General features: G+C 57.6%; 1 protein-coding gene across 7 annotated transcripts in view; it reads right to left on the reverse strand.

Annotated features, from left to right (window-relative positions):
• Positions 1 to 15,805, reverse strand: part of COL16A1 (collagen type XVI alpha 1 chain) — a 51,759-nt gene that overhangs the window by 14,787 nt on the left and 21,167 nt on the right. Inside the window, exons 38-53 of one of the 7 annotated variants that reach the window (XM_043444660.1) lie at positions 15,568 to 15,636; positions 13,456 to 13,509; positions 13,338 to 13,364; positions 12,524 to 12,583; positions 12,299 to 12,346; positions 12,117 to 12,170; positions 8,698 to 8,751; positions 8,453 to 8,485; positions 6,201 to 6,317; positions 6,060 to 6,101; positions 5,892 to 5,978; positions 4,933 to 4,977; positions 4,005 to 4,049; positions 2,159 to 2,212; positions 1,580 to 1,633; positions 937 to 990 (exon numbers count right to left, since the gene is read on the reverse strand). In XM_043444660.1, the coding sequence (XP_043300595.1) occupies positions 937 to 990; positions 1,580 to 1,633; positions 2,159 to 2,212; positions 4,005 to 4,049; positions 4,933 to 4,977; positions 5,892 to 5,978; positions 6,060 to 6,101; positions 6,201 to 6,317; positions 8,453 to 8,485; positions 8,698 to 8,751; positions 12,117 to 12,170; positions 12,299 to 12,346; positions 12,524 to 12,583; positions 13,338 to 13,364; positions 13,456 to 13,509; positions 15,568 to 15,636 (897 nt within the window). Of the gene's footprint in view, positions 1 to 936; positions 991 to 1,579; positions 1,634 to 2,158; positions 2,213 to 4,004; positions 4,050 to 4,932; positions 4,978 to 5,891; positions 6,102 to 6,200; positions 6,318 to 8,452; positions 8,486 to 8,697; positions 8,752 to 12,116; positions 12,171 to 12,298; positions 12,347 to 12,523; positions 12,584 to 13,337; positions 13,365 to 13,455; positions 13,510 to 15,567; positions 15,637 to 15,805 lie in introns of all 7 variants that reach the window. The other 6 variants (XM_043444662.1, XM_043444656.1, XM_043444658.1 and 3 more) reach the window with 6 other exon arrangements.

Genomic DNA, 15,805 nt, shown 5'->3' on the forward strand with positions numbered 1-15,805 from the left:
CCCCAGCAACTATATGTCTTCCCCCACCCCTGACCCTGAAGCTCCACTCAAGGCTCAGTTCCAATGCCACCCCCTTAGAGAGGCCTCCCTAACCCTCCATCTACAGCATCCTGTTCATGGCTCCAGCTTGATTTTTTCCACCAGCCCCACCTCTCCTAATTTATATGTATCTGTTTATTCATCTGTTATCTGCTTGTCCCACTGGAACTTGAGCTCCCTGAGGGCCAGAGACCCAACTGCCTGTTTTATCCATCAAGGCATCTTCAGAACAGAGCCTGGCACCTAGAAGGCCCCCCCCGAGAAATATGTGTTATTGAATAAAGGCACAGCTGGGGTTTACAGCATCCTACCTGGCCTCACCAGCAGCTGTGGGTGGGCGGCATGAGTGATGGGGAAGGGAAGACAAAGGTTTGGGGAGGCTGGAAACAAACGGTTGGGTTCAAGTCCAGCCTCCGCCCTAATTCCCTAACTAGCTGCAGGACCCCGGGTGAGCTGTGTCACTGCCGGGGCTCCCACTGATGACCCGTGCTCAGGGTGGGTCTGGCACACTGGCTGTGTCGGCTCTGGGTGGCCTGGGACAGGCCTGGAGGCAGCGGGGTCCAGAGTGTCGGGCTGGCTCTCCAGCCTGTGGGCGTGGGGGTGGGAGGAGGTCCCCTCTTCCAGGCAGCCCCTCCAGCCATCTCCACTAAACCTGGCGCGATCCTCCTCCTCGCAGCTGCCGCCCCCGCAGCAACCAGCCGGCAGCGCAGACTGCTTGAGACGCAGCTGGAGGGTTCAGGGGGCTGGGAAGCTGGGGTCATGTCTCGCGTTCACCGGGAGGCTGGGAAGCTCTCCAGGCGGCGGCAGCGGAGGAGGCGGCGGGCGGGCAGGGACCAGCCATTTGAAGCCCTTCCTCCCGCCCCCGCGAGCGATGGGGAGCAGCACTCTGGTACTCACCGATTCTCCCTTCTCTCCCGGGGAACCCGCGTAGCCTCGCTCCCCCTTGATGCCCTGACAGGCAGCAAAGAGAGAGGGAATTAGCCCCGCGGCCCGCCCGGCATGGTGCGATGGGAGGGGTGGAGACTGCAGCTGGCACCCAGACTGGCACTTGGGCGCAGATGGCGCCCAGGAAGAGGCTGGGAACCAGTGGGGCGGGGTGCTCTCGGAGCGGGAGCGCTGCTCCGGGTCTCCCACCACCACCACTGGAAAGGAGGTGGGGGGGTGGTCATGTCTACCAAACTCGGGCCTCCGCAGGGTCTTCCCAACTTTCCCTGCCCCTCCCCACCAGACACCCTTCAATCCTCTCCCAGTCTGGGAGGCTCCGGGTGCTCTGAGCCGCTGGCCCCTGATATGTAGCGACTCCAGTGGGTCCCCCCAAAGCAGAGAGGTGGGCCAAGTCCCACTCCCAAGGGGGCTTATGTGGCCGGGGGAGGGGAGGGGAGGTTGGTCTCTGAATGGACAGCCTGGCAGGAAACACCAGCTGAAATGCTGATAGAGGAGGAAGCCCACTGAGGCTGCCCAAGCCTGGCCTTGTTCTGACCACCACCCCTGGGCACCCAGACCACCCACCCCTGCCCCTGCCCCGGGCCTGCTTACTCACAGGCAGTCCTGGGGGGCCCATGGCTCCTGGGTAACCAGGTTGCCCTGGAGGACCCTGCAAAGAAAGGGAGACATGATGGACCAGCCCCTCAACATTTCTGTCCCCCTCCCTGGGTAAGAGGGCGGCCAAGGCCAGCTGGTCTGCCGTTGCCCCTCAGCAGGCACCAGTCAGCCCCCGGGACAGCCACCACCTCAAGCCATATCCCCTAGGCCAGCTTCCCTCAGTGGATACCACCACCAGAGGCCTGGACCCTGGGGGGCAGAGCCGAAGGAGGAAACCCTGGGGCAGGCGATGAGGAGGACGGGAGTCTGGGAGTGGAAGGGGCAGGTTCAACGCTTTAGGAAGAGGGAGGGAGGAAGCCCCCGGGACGGGGGTGTTTGCCCCTAACAGGAGTGAGGGCACCTGGAGATCGGCTTCCTTGGATCCTGAGGGCTTGTGAAGATCCCAGTGCTAAGGGATTCAGGGCTGAGGGGCAGAGAGTTTCACCTCCCATCTTCCACTTGACAGCCATCCCAGGGGGCCCAACCCATCTCCCCAGGGCTCTTCATCTGTCGCCACCCCCCTGCCGCCTCCTCTTACCGGCTCCCCCTTCTCTCCCGTCAGGCCCCTGAGGCCTCGCTCTCCTTGAAGACCCTTGAAGAGAAAAATCATGAGAAACTGCAGGGGAGGGCAGTCCCCACCCAACCCCTGCCTCCTCCCCACGGCCCCGCAGCCCTCTGTTCCCATTCTAGGCAAAGGTGGGGGGGGGTGGCTGCTGGTGGCCCCCAGAGTGTCCCTGGCAAAGTGACCATAGGGGGTGGACCCAGAAGGGCAACACTGTCAGAGGTATAAATTCCCACATACGGGTGCCTCTCAGGAGCGGGGGCCCCCACGACGGGCCACCAGAGAGATACACCCACCCGGGCGGGTGACTCTCAGAAGGCACTTCTCAGGTGACTGTCATTGGTTGGCCCTACTGTGACCACTGTCTGGGGCGGACCTTTAGGAGGGTGACAGATGTGCTCCCTCCGAGGGGCAACTGTCAGCAGAGGTGTTCCTAGAGTGCTCCCCACCAAGATGTAGCACCCGATGCCAGACACTTACCTGTCCAAGCCCCGCCCCTACCCCCCACCCCAGGCAAAAATCAACTTCCTTTAGGGATGCTGGGGAAGGACTCAGGAAGGCTCCCTCCAGAGCAGTCCCTGTCTCTTTGGGGATACCCATTGCAAAGTAGCGTCCCCATCCCTCATCCTCAACCTGGACTTCATAGATGCAACACACCGTTAAGGGGCCGGGTCTGCCCCTTCTCCCTCATGCCTTCCAGAGACGCGGCGCCCAAACCTTTCCACGACACAAGACAGATGGCTAGACGGACAGATGGCCCCTCCACCCAAGCAAGCAGAAACAGACAAGGTCCGGCCAGGATGAGGACGTGGGGACAGGTGGAGCTGTGACAAGGAGGGGCCCTGCTCCCTGAGCCGCCATCACCAGCCCTGGGGGGAGAGGAGCCGACCCCAGGAACATGAAGTCCGGCAAAACAGGAGGTTAGTTTCCATGACCCAGGAGGGAGCAACAGTGAGGATGAGAGTGACTTAAACGTACTTGTGATGATGACGAAGGCAGAGCAATTAACGACACTGGGCGGAAGGAGGTGGCCAAGACCCTGGGCAGGAGGGGCAGGAGGGGCAGGGCCCCGTAACACCCGGAAACCCTGCTGCTGGCATCACATGCCCAGCTTCAGAGCAGACTTGGCCCGGAGCCAAAGAAGAAGAAGGGAAGAGGAGGAAGCTTCCTCTAGGATGATGGGAAAGGTTGCAAGCGTGGCCGCCTTGAAATCCCCGGGGCGCCTCTGGACCAGCCCCACCAAGCAGCAGGGCAGTGAACCCGTGCCAGCCTGCAGTGTGAAGCCCTAAAGCTTTGGCATCTCTGCCGGGCTCTGTGCCAGGCGCCTGGCAGGGCCCCAAGAACTACTTTCAGCAAATCTTCAGTCAACACCAAAGGTGGGAGAAGCAGGAGGCAGAGTGAGAAGGGAGGGAATAAAGAGGCCCCTAGAGGCACCAGCTTAAAATAAGAAGGTAAAATAGCTCCGGAGGATTTGGAGGGAGTGATATGTGATTGTGGGAGAGAAAAAAGGGAAACGGAAGGGGGGAGAAGAGAGATGATGAGAGAGAGAGAGAGAGAGAGAAAGCAGGAGAAGAGGGAGAAGGGAAAAATGGAAAGAAAGTCAGAGACTGGGAAGCTGTCCAAGCTGCTGGGACCTCAGGGAACCTGTGTCGTTAGCTACCAAGCCTGCAGGGGTATGACGACGATGATACACACACACACACACACACACACACACACACACAGAGGAGGGAGGCCAGGGCATGGCAGGAAGGGACACGAGCAAAAGCCACAGAGACCTGGCTGGCAGGGGAGGGGAGGTCGAGCAGCGCTAGGTTCTTACAGGCAATCCGGGGGAGCCAACAGCACCAGGAAAACCTGGGGGGCCCTGGTGGGAGAAACAGGCAGGTCACATCTCACAAGCACAGTAACCCTGGGTCACGATCTGGGGCTGAGGGCTCACGGGGAAAGGAAGTCATGGGGGTATTATCAAGGCAGCTAGAAAAGAGACTCGTCCCGAGTCTTGGACCAGAAGCCACCTGCTCCTCCTCGCCTCGGCTCCAGGAAGAATGAATGGCTCTGCTGATGGCAGAGATGCGCAACAGTCCCCGGAGTCAGACCACCGGCCCACGTCTCCCCACGTCCAGGTGAACCCCAGTGCCAGAGTGGAAGCCCATGGTGCCTGTTACCTGACCTCCACGGGCCCCCAGGTCGGGGCCCTGGTTCTACGATGACTCCCATCAGCCAAAAAAAAATTTTTTGTTTTCCTCCAAAGGAAGTGTTTTCAGTTCTTCCAGGTTTTCCTAGTCACTTCTACGTGCCTGCCATGTCAACCCCAGGGGAGACGCTCCTAGGCTGGCCTCTGCAGGCTTGTCTTAGAGACTGGCCCTAGAGAGCCATGGAGGGCGGCTCCATCTTAGCTTCTGGCCCCTGCCTGCAGGTTGCCACACGCTTTCCTGGCAATCAAGACCATGAGCCTTTGTGCAAAACACAGCAGGAATGGGGGGTGGAGGTGGGTGAGGGAAACACAAATATGCCCTGAGGCCTCCTCTAAGCAGGACCACAGGCAGGATGGGGCGGAGCAGGCCGGCTCTAGGGGATTCGGAGGTGGGAGACCACAGTCCCCGCAGATGCTGTGATGAGGGAAAGGCAGAAGAGGTTCCCCCTTTCTGTCCTGCCCAGCTTCCTGGGGTATGGCAGCAGAATGGTGTCTGGGTTTTACGTCTCCTTTGAGAGCCTCTCAAGCAGGCCAGAAGACCACGGATACTCACAATAGGGCCTGGAGGACCCGGGGAGCCCCTCATACCGGGTGGACCCTGCGAAGGAAGCCACGGGAAATAAATGAAGAGGCTCAGAGCTTGCAGCGCCCCAGTTGAGGGGGGGGTGTCTCTGCAGCCCTTCTCCGAGCCCTCCACAGTCAAGAGGCAGCTGCTGTCAGCGCTGGATGGTAAAGCTTTCATGCGGTTCATTCAATCAGCCCACAAACATTTATTGAGCAATTGTTATGTACTGAGCACCATCCCAGGTGCTGAAGACATAACAGTAAACGGGACTTTAAAATCTTTGCCTTGTGGCAGTTACATTCTGGGAAGAGGTGGACAGGAAAGAATAGAACAGGGTCTGGCGTGCAGGCGGCGCTCAGCAGATACCTGCCGTGTGTTCCCGAGGGAAGGGAACACAAGGACGCCAGAGGGTGAGGAGTGGGGCACAGGGAGAGGGCCTGGGGCTCGAGGGATGTGGAGTGTGTGGGGGGCTCCATTCTAGAGGATGGTCAGGGAAGGGCTCCGGGAGACGGGGAGGGACAGGGAAGCCCGGCGTGCCGCGGTCCAGCAAAGAGTCGGACGTGACTTAGTAACTGAACAACAGGGAATATCTCACTGAGAAGGTGATCTTTGAAAAAAAAAAAGGGTGGGGGGCGCTGAAGGGGTGAGGGAGCAGGCCCTGGAGAAGAAAGAGCTGCAGGCCGAGGGAGGAAGAGTGGCCGGGGGTCCAGTGCTGCGAGGAGGCCCCGGATGCCAGGTGGGCAGATGAAGCCAGAGCAGTGAGGGGTGTGCGGGGTGGCCTGAGGCCTTAGTGGCCCCTGAGGGACTCCTGGGGGGAGATGAGGAGGCACCAGAAGGCCCAAGGAGACTGCTGGCAGGAATGAGACTGCCCTCAGGAACCGAGGGTTGTCGAGGTGCAGACACCAGCCTCCTCGGGGCCCAGCCCAGGTGGGGACCCAGACTCTTACCTCTTCTCCTCTCTGGCCAGGCAGTCCCGGAGGACCCGGCAGCCCGGGGCTCCCTGCACAGCCCGGGTCTCCCTCGTGGTTGTCCCCCTGGAGCAGGATGGACGGTGAGTGTGAGCAGCCCCGTGGGACACGGGGCAGGAGGCGAGGAGAAGACGGAGGCCCACTCACCCGGGCCTCCTCAGCTCTCGGGCGCTCCCGCTCCATGAAGCACTGCGGACGACAGCCGGAGGCCCGGTCAGCGGAGGGGGGTCAGCCAGGGAGCTCACCTGGCACCAGGGCAACCCCAAGCCCCCCGCCCCCGCCTCCTACCCGGGCACAGCTGTCGAGGCCTGGCACGCCAGGGATGCCCTGGTCTCCCTTCTCTCCGCTTTCCAGGAGGGCCACCTCGTGGGCTGTCTTGCCCTGGATACAATCCCCACAGATGCTCTGATGAGGAGAAGAAGAGGGCGGTGGGGTCAGGGCCGGAGAAGGGCCAGGATGGGCCAGATGGGGGGAATCCCTGCTCCAAACCCAGCCTGGGGTGCCCTGTGGACTGGCCCCCACCCACGCTCTTAAGACCGCCCCAGCCACCGCTCTCTTCTGCCCCAGCCGCATCCCTGAGGCCGCTCGGCTGCCTCCTCGGGGGACCCGGTCCCAACACTGGCTTTGAGTTTCCTCCAGGAAGAAGCTTGGGTGGGGCCAAGCCAACGCTACTGTGCAAGACAGCCGTGTGGGAGGAGGCAGAGGGGCCTGCCAGGGGGGGACCATCTGTCCTGGCTGTTCCTGCAACCTGCGCCCACTGTGAGGACATGCCACCAGGATTCAGCCTGAAAAGGCCAGCTCCACACAGCAGCTCCTCTGCCCAAGGGAGCCAAGGAAACAGCTGCCAGCCCTTTGCAGACAGCCTCAGGGATGGGACGGCAGGTCCCGGCTGTCATGGCTCCCCAGTGTGTGGGCCTGAAGTCTTCCTGTGACGAGAAAGGTCCTCCTCTCTCCTGGAGGCTTTAACCTCTCGGGGTCACAGACCTCTCTGAGAGTCTGATGGAGGCTATGTGTCCTCACCCCCCTCAAAATGAAACCTACTAGTGGAAAACTAGACTACAGTTTCAGAGGACTGGGAAGCCGGGCGTCTACCCACAGCCTGGTGGGGCGGGGAGGCGTCCATGGGCCTCTAGAGGAGCTGCCGCTCCATCGCCACTGTTCACTGTGAAGCTCAATGATAATGGTTGTCATTGACTCAGCACTCGTGACACCAGCCGTGGTGACAGACCTCTGCACATGATCGCATTCAACCCAGACAGTGCAATGAGGCGGGTCATCTTACAAGCACTCTGGAGATGAGAAAGCCAAGGCTCAAAGAGACAGCCTGACTTGTCTAAAGTTAAGTGGGACCCTGGATTGGAGTTTGATCTGAGGGTGTAACGAGTGCTCTGTCCACAGACTCAGGCTTCCCCTGGGCTGTGGGTGCCTGTGGGAGTCAGCACCCCCTGGGGCCCCATCGGACCCTTTCTCCAGACTACACTCAGTTCCTGTTGGGGGCCCTCCATGGAGCACTTGATCACGAAGCTGTCAGATGACATGTTACACAGAGAATTCAACAAAGTTTGAATGCTACCTTTGGAGTCACACCATCACTTGCCCAGAGGCAGACCTTGGGGAACCTCGGGTTGCCAGAGGCCTAGGGCGGAAGAGCTGGGGTTCACTGCCACAGCCCCACCATGATCCAACCTATAACTCTTGCCGGCAGATTAGCCCAACATCAAGCTGCTTTTGGCGTCAACTGCTGTCCAGAGCAGGGTGGGGCACCCCATGCTCTGTTCTGAGTAGGACCGCTGGACTCATGGGAGGTCCAGAGCACTTACCAGCCAGTGCCAGAAGGGGGTGACCAGGACGGGGCAGGGGGGCTCTGGAGGCCAGGGCCTGGGAGGGACCCCTCGGGATGCTGAGTGGGAGGAGGAAGACTCCTGGCCTGGTCTTTAGAGGTGATTGAGCAATGAAAGGCTGTGTCACCCGTGGTGTCCAGTGTGGTAGGTCAGACCAGACCATGGCCCTGGGGTGTCCCTAACCCAGGCCAGCTCTCCGACCAGGCCCTAGCTCCTGGTTCTTGCACCACTAGAATTGCCTCTCGAACCCCCCTCCTTCCTGGATTCTTTCTGGATCGACCAAGGGACAGCAAAGGTTTCTTCCAGGCCCTCACCCAGGCTTATCCGTAGCACATAACCCTCGCAGGTCCCGGTCTGACAGTTCTAAAAGTGCACTTTCCCCCTCCCCACTCTGCCCGGGTGTGACCTCACCGGCAGCAGCTGTGGGCCAGTCTCACAGGTGCAATTGGCAAGAGCACCCATGGCCACATGGGTGCCTTTGCAGGATTCCTTCAAACACTCGTTCAGCAAACACTGACTGGGGGTCTGTTCTGAGCCGGCACTGTGTTAGCCCCCCTTATGCAGATGTGTGGCATGCCTGGTCCCCACAAACAGCTTCATCTGCAGCTCTCTGTGAGCGGCACCAGGCAGCTGAGCGCTATGATGATCCCCTTAGGGGAAGCCCTGCCAGTTCCCACGCCCTTCCTCCAATGCCCTTACCTTCAGGAGGTGCTGCTCAATGGGCAAGGATCCCTGCAAGAGACAGACACAAGGGCTCAGCAGGGCTCTGGGGACTTGGGGCATCAGGTGAAGCCTTGGGAAGCCACGTGGCATCCAGGCTTCTCCCAGCCTCAGAAGAGGGAGGGAAGAGGGAACCCCACTGAGGCTAAGGGTGCTGGCGTGGCAAACTCAGCCCCGAGAAGAGTAGGGGAGGCGCTGGGCAATGAGATCTGGCCGGTACCTACCAGTTCTGCAGTCAGCCCCGGCTGTCCTGGCAAACCGTTGTGCCCAGGCACCCCCTGCAGCCAAGAAGAGACACGGGTGATTGGACACCTCTCTCTAGCCTGCAGGTCCCTCTGATTCATTCTCACCATCACCACTGCTCCTTCCCTTTATCCTGCAGAGCTGAGAGTCCGGGCTGGCACAAAGCTGATGTCTATTCTTAACTCGAAAGTCTCCAGACGGTTTGTAGGGGTAGCTGAGGTAGGCCCAGAGGGGGAACCCTCCCCCCCATAAAAACCAATCCAAAAAAGTTCCCCTACACGTTAGGGGCAGAGGGTCTTCTGTGTAGTAAATAACTATGGTTTCTTTCTGTGCTAAGTACTTTTCCTATATTTTATCATTTAGTCACCACAGTTGTTTCGGTGTGTTGGATGTTATCTCCAGCTTAAAAACAAGACGAAGAACTCGGAGAGGCAAGTAACTTGCTAAAGGTCACAGGACGAGCAAGGCACAGAGGCGAGATGCAGACTGAGGACCACTGACTTCAACCCCCCTCTTAACGACTATTTCAGCATCATTCCTCAAAAAGCATCTCCCAGAACGCTCATGCATACACAGGGAGGAGGCTGGCAGTCAGACCCGTCCAGGTGCAGATCCTAACTGACCACCCGCACAATTTTTGGCAGGTTACTTGGGAGAGGAAAAAAAATCTCTGCCTCTGTTTCCTTTTCTGTAAAACAGGGATAGTTTACGGGGAGGCTTAAAGGAGCTCACAGCTATAAAGAGCTTTGTACAGAGCCTGGCACCTGTGATGCTCACGTTAAATGTTTGCCACCCAGACTCTGTTCCCCTTACAGACACACAATGCATATTTGCAATGTTAAATACTCCGTGGAGGCTGGGAGTGTGTTTGGTTTTAAATCCCCGGTGCCCTGGAGGAGGCCTGCATCAACTATGTGCCGCGTGAATGCACCGCTGCTCCCCCACCCACAGGGTTTCCTTGGTCTACTCTGACAGCCGGCCTCCCTTCAAGTCTCAGTGTCCAGAGATAGAACCTGTCACCCTCCCCAGCAGCCCACCTGATCTCAGGCCAGGCTCCACCAGGCCTGGGTCAGACCTTGAGTCAGTCTCCCCCGGCCCCTCCTGCACGCCACGTGCCGTCACCCAGCCCTGCTCATTCCGAGCCCTCAGTGGTTAAGAAGGTAAAGTGTTTAGAATAGCACCCGACACAGGGAAAACACCTTGACCGTGTTCTTTCTAATTAGGCCCCTAAAGCATCATTCACCCCTGCTCCCTTCTTCATTGCCTGTGTGTTCGCTCAAGCCTGAGACTGTGAGTTTCCTGTCCTGGCCTCCCAGCACCACACCTCCCACTTGGTTCTACTGTAGACTGAAGAGCTACCTACGCACCGTCTACTAGCTATAGAACCGCACATTCCTTAATGTCTGTAGGAATGGATGTCATTCCTGGAGTCGGGATGCTGTGTATCTCCGAGTCTGCTCCTGTGCCTGAAGAGAGTTACTGCTGGGCTCTCCCTTCCTTGGAAGGACCCCCAGGCACTGGGACCTGCACCCGGCCTGGCACGGGGCAGGTGCCTGCTGGCAGCAGCCTCGGCTTGGTCTCCAGCACTGGTGCCAGACAGGGACTCTGGTGCCTGGGACCAGACTTGGTGGCATCCACTCTTTCTGCCTTGTTCCCCCAGCATGTCTTGGCCGGGTTCACATGACATCAGCGTGCGCTCGTTAATGGGTCACTTTGAAATGACTCTCACGCTTCTCCTGGCAAACCGCAAGCCCCCTGCAGACTGATTGCTATTTCCTGGCCATGTGGCCGGAAGCCTGGACACTTGGTAAAGGTGAGGCTGGCCTGTGGGGGACCCAAAGTTGGCTCTAATTCTGAGCTTTCAAAGAGACAGAGAACTGGAATCCTGACAGAGGCTCCCATCAGCAAAGGGGGTCCCCAGAGCCGATTCTCAGGCCAGGGTGGAGGCAGGTGTATAGTAAATTGTCAGGGCAGAGGGAACCTTCCATGCGATTCTCCTTTGCTTTTTCAGGTGAGACTCACTCTTTCATGAGCTGGGAGCCAGACAAGCAGAAGCCACTGTCTCCGCCACCTAGGGCCTCTGGGAAGTGTGGCCTGGCATGCAAGCCTGGGGGAGCCACCCTGCAGGGCAGTGAAGGTCAGACAAACGTGCCCTGCTCAGGAAAGCCCCAGTTCAGCACTGCCAATTCCTAGCCAATGACTCCAGACAAGATATTTCACCTCCCAGAGCCTCAGTGTGTTCAGCTGTGACTTGGGGATAACATCGCCCTCCTACTGGAGTTGATGTAAGGCCCAGATGAATGTGAGAGAATAGATGTAAAATCGTAACAGTAGTTGTCATAATGATGGCATGTTCACTATATGTCAGGCAAGGTTCTATACATTTAGCAGGTGTTAACTTGTTTAACAATACTCACAAAAGCCCCATGAGGTAGGTTTGGTAATTATTTCCCCTTAACAGATGAAGGAACCGAGACACAGAGAGGGTAAGTAACATACCCAGCTTCACAAAGCTAACACATAGCAGACCTGGGATTCAAAGTCAGGCTGCTTGGTTCTGGAACACACACTCTAATCATGATGCCACATGGATCTCAACTCCTGCTTCTCTCTCCCACTCTGTGGCCTCCTTCCTGCTCCCCAGACATGGCAGGCACGTCTCCACCCCCGGGCCTTTGCACCTGCTACCTTATCCGTCAGGAATATTCTCCTTTGCAGGCTCACGCCTCATTTCCTTCAAGTCTTTTTATTTTTCTTTTTTCTCTTTTTTCCTTTAGGTCTTGATTCAAACGTTCCTTTCTTTTCAACACTTTTCGCAAATATCTGCTCTGGACTCTTCCCATTTCCTATCTTCACTCCCTGTTTTAACTTTCTCATCAGGATGTATCACTTTCTAACGTACTATATTTTATTTCTTTCTCTGGCTTATCATCTGCCTCTCCTACTACAATGCAAGCTCCCAGAGAGCAGAGATTTCTTTCTGTCCACTGCTGTATCGCTGGCACCTAAAGCAGTGCCTGGACAGTGGTAGATGTGCAAAAATATTTGTTGCGTGAATGAATGTTCAATGCTGCTCCAAAATGGTGAGCTCTGTACCAGTATCAAGGATTGTTAGCAGAACTAGATTCTGGGTTCCTGCCAGCTGACCAAGGCCTGAGCTGGGCACGGGTGTCAGTGAGATGCCTGGGCTACACTCAACAGGACATGCCTCAGAAAGGAGCTGGGAGTACACACAGCCTCCCCTCAGGGACCAGTGGGCCCTGGGTACCACCCTGGGAAGCAGGAGACAAGGAGTGAGAAATGACATGTACGGGTGTTGGGGCCAGGGAGCGGCACACTTGGGGTCAAGCACAGAGCATGCGCCCTGCCGCCCTGCCCTCCCTTCGCTCTCCCTCTGTACCTGCAGCCCAGGCATTCCAGGAGGGCCTGGTGGTCCAGGAACACCCGGAGGACCCTGAGGGAGAGAAGAAATCATCAGACCCAGAGAGAGTTCTGCCCCATCGCGGGGGCAGCAGTGTTAGGACGGGCAAGCCTCAGGGCGCTGGCGGATGAGAGGAGACACAGAGGAGATAAGCGACACACCTGCGGGCCCGGCTGCCAGGAGCTGCCCATCCAAAGTCCCGGAGCGCCCTGCGTGGGGGTGGGGGTCGCAAGAGAAGGGGAGAGGTTACAGGCAATGCCCACACCAAGCGCAGGGCTGCGTGGGGAGGCAGCTGGCCAGGGCGCGGGGGCCCGTGCATCGTGGACACGGGGCAGAAAGCCAGGCCTCTCCCCCAGGCTCGGGGGAAGGCTCTTGGCACCACTTACCGGCATGCCAGAGAAGATGGGGTCCCCTCGGGAGGGGCAGGAGCACTCCCCCGGCTCGCCCTGAAAAGAGAAGAGCCTTCGTCAGTGGCAAGGGGGGTGGGGGGGCAAGGATGGAGTACCCTCTGCAAACTGACAGCTGGGAGGCAGGGCGGGCTCTAGAGATGGAGAAGGCAGGATTTAAATCCAGGATTTGCCTCTTATGACTATGCCCTTGAGTAATCTGTTCAACCTCTCTGAACCTCAGTCTTCTCCTCTGTACATTGGGGATAATAATGCCCGATGCAAAGACTGTCATGAGGATGGACTGGATGAATGTATACAGAGTTCCTGCCATGTGCTAAGCACTCAGCAAACAGCTCTTCCTGTTACTGCCTTTTCAGCTTCATCACCATCTGTGACTGCACAGGTTTTCAGCCTCATTCGGCTTGGCCCAGGCCGGCTTCCATGCCCTTCTCTCCTGGTCCCTCACATCTCTGTCCTCTCACTAGTTCTTCTGAACTCAGTTCCTTCCCCTGTCCTGTGACTCAGCACCCATCTGAAAAATGCAACTGCCCGCCATAGGGAGACTTGGAGCTCTCTGGGTCTCCTAGGAACCTGGTTGAGCCCTGGGCTGGCAACCAGGTGAGGTGGGAAGTGTTTGGGGCCCCCTGCAACCTGGAACCAGGGAGCTGGTGGGTGGCAAGACCAGGATGACTCCTCAGCACTCATCCTCCAGTCCAGGGTCACGACCAAGTGCAGAGGATCCCCCGGGTGGCAGGGTTCTAGGGGCTGTTAATTTCCCCGGAGGTACTGGTCACAGGTCCATGGGACTTACCTTGTCTCCCTGTGATCCCTTCTCACCCTGCAGGGAAGAAACACAGGTGGGTGAGGAGACAGGGGTGCAGAGTCAGGGCCAGCGGTGGCTTCCTGCTGCCCTGAGACACAGCACTCACCGGCATCCCTCTGGCTCCTGGAAGTCCAGCCTGTCCTTGCTGCCCATCAGGGCCCTGCAGGGAGAGAGCCCAGGGTCAGCGGGTGGGGCTGGACAGCAGCCAGCCAGCTGGCCTGCCTGGAGGGGAGGGTGACGGGACAAACGGAAGCAGCACCAGGCTCCCTGGAACCCACATCTCAGTGCCCATGTCCACAGGAGGAGACTGAGGCCCACGAGACAAGGAGAGGAGGAAGGAGGAAGACTGGCATTTCTCCAGCACTTTCTGGGGGCCAGACAGTGGGCCAAGTGCCTGTGAGAGAGCAGTGGATAGAACCCCCCCACTCCCAGCCCTGCAGGATGGTATTGTTCCACTTCACAGGGGAGGAAGTGAAAGTCGCTCAGTTGTCTCCGACTCTTTGCGACCCCATGGACTGTATGGTCCATGGAATTCTCCAGGCCAGAATGCTGGAGTGGGTAGCCTTTCCCTTCTCCAGGGGATCTTCCCAACCCAGGGATTGAACCCAGGTCTCCCACATTGCAGATGAATTCTTTACCAGCTGAGCCACCAGGGAAGCCCCCAGGGGAGGAAACTGAGGCTTAACAAGATTTTCTAATAGGCCCAACAGGATGACTGCACCCCGGTCTGTGCTCTGCCCCAAGGTCCCTGCTCTATCCTCTCTGTCTTCAGTGCTTGCGACACAGTCTCTCCATCATAAAAGGTCTCTCAGGTGACTTAAGATAGCGATTTCAGCTCTTATTAAAGGGAATTAAAGGCTCCGAGAGGCTGTCACGTGCTGAAGGTCACACAGCTAGGGACCGGGGAGCCTCGCGGATGGGATTCAGCTTGAGGGAAGCTGGTCTGGAGAGATCAGCCAGGGCACACGCTGACAGCCGCTCTCCTGCCAGACAAGCCACCTTCCCACATGGGACTCGGAGCTCCCTGAGGACCAGGGCCTCCTTCACCTTCACATCTGCCTTTAGCAGGGACAGGGGAGGGGGTGCTCCTTGGCTCAGGCAGGGACCATGACGACCCAGACTGACAGTGGGGACTTGGGCAAGGCCATAGCCCTCTCAGGAGGAATCCATCAGTGATTCCCAAACTGGGTCTGGACTTTCTCTAGGGATCGATAAAGATAGAAAAGATACGGTTCACTGAGCTATTTTCAACATTACCAAAAGCCTAAGAAAAATTATACATTTGCCCACGACCTGGCACGGCACTGGCTGGCTGCAAGGTAGCGTTTCTTTGATTCAGGCTAGAATTATATCATCTTGAAAAATTCTAGTGGGTTCATGTGGAGCTGAAGCTAGCTATTATATAGGTCTTTGATGAATAAAAACGAGGAAATGCACTTATTATTACCTAATCTGTGCAATTTGTTCAATAGATACATCTTTCAGAATATGGAAATCATTGGTGGGACAGTAATCAAAGGAGGTCCTTGAGGGTAAATGAGACTGAAAGTGTTGCTGGTCTAGATCGAGCTGTGCTGGCCAGCATGGTAGCCAATAGCCACATGTGGCTACTTAAATTCAAAATAATTAAAATTAAATTCAATGTAAAATTTCATTCTTCAGTCACACTAGCTATATTTTTGAGTGCTCAAGAGCCACAGGGGGCTGGTGGCTACATCTCAGGTGGGGCAGAGAGTCCTACTGGTCAGCACTGTTTCAGATCATCCCGAATGACTCCAAGTTTTGAAGTGGGGTGGGGGGGTGGGGCTGAACATATGGGCTTTGAGTCAGACAGAACTGGGTTTAAGTCCTGGCTCTGTCTCCTCACTTTCAGGCCTTCATTTTCCTCATCTGTGAAATGGGAATAATCATAGCTGTTCCCTTACAGGGCTGTTGTGAGGATTAAGTTAAACTCTGTTTGTTTTAGCACGGGCCTCAGCGTGGTCACTGCTCAAAAACTGGTGGTGGTCAATACTGTCATTCTTCAGGGACACCCCCCCCCACCCCCCGCCTCAAACAGTGTGGTCCTCCTACTCCCACGCTGGGCTGAGCTGAGGCCTCTCGCCTCCCATCCCCCATGCTGCCATGACAGGCAAGGTCAGCCCCGTGCCCTCTTCCTGGTGGGAATGCCCTTAGTCCCAGCAAAATCCCCAGTGTGGAGTACAGAGGGGGCCCTTACCGGAGGCCCAGAGACACTGGCGCCAGGAGGTCCCACCGGCCCAGTGGCTCCTTTCATTCCTGGAGATCCCTGTGGAAGAGAGGGTACCAAGGTTGCAGGGCCCGAGTCTGAAGCTAGTGACAATCCAGCAGGGGAGACCAGGCCTTGCACAGCCGTCTGATGAGTATCCCTCAGTTCCCACGTCCCCTGTGCCCACGGCCAGGACATTCTGAAGCGTTACTAGTCTAGAGCCCAAGGA

This window comes from Cervus canadensis, chromosome 24, assembly GCF_019320065.1.
Source record: "Cervus canadensis isolate Bull #8, Minnesota chromosome 24, ASM1932006v1, whole genome shotgun sequence".
NCBI lineage: Eukaryota > Metazoa > Chordata > Mammalia > Artiodactyla > Cervidae > Cervus > Cervus canadensis.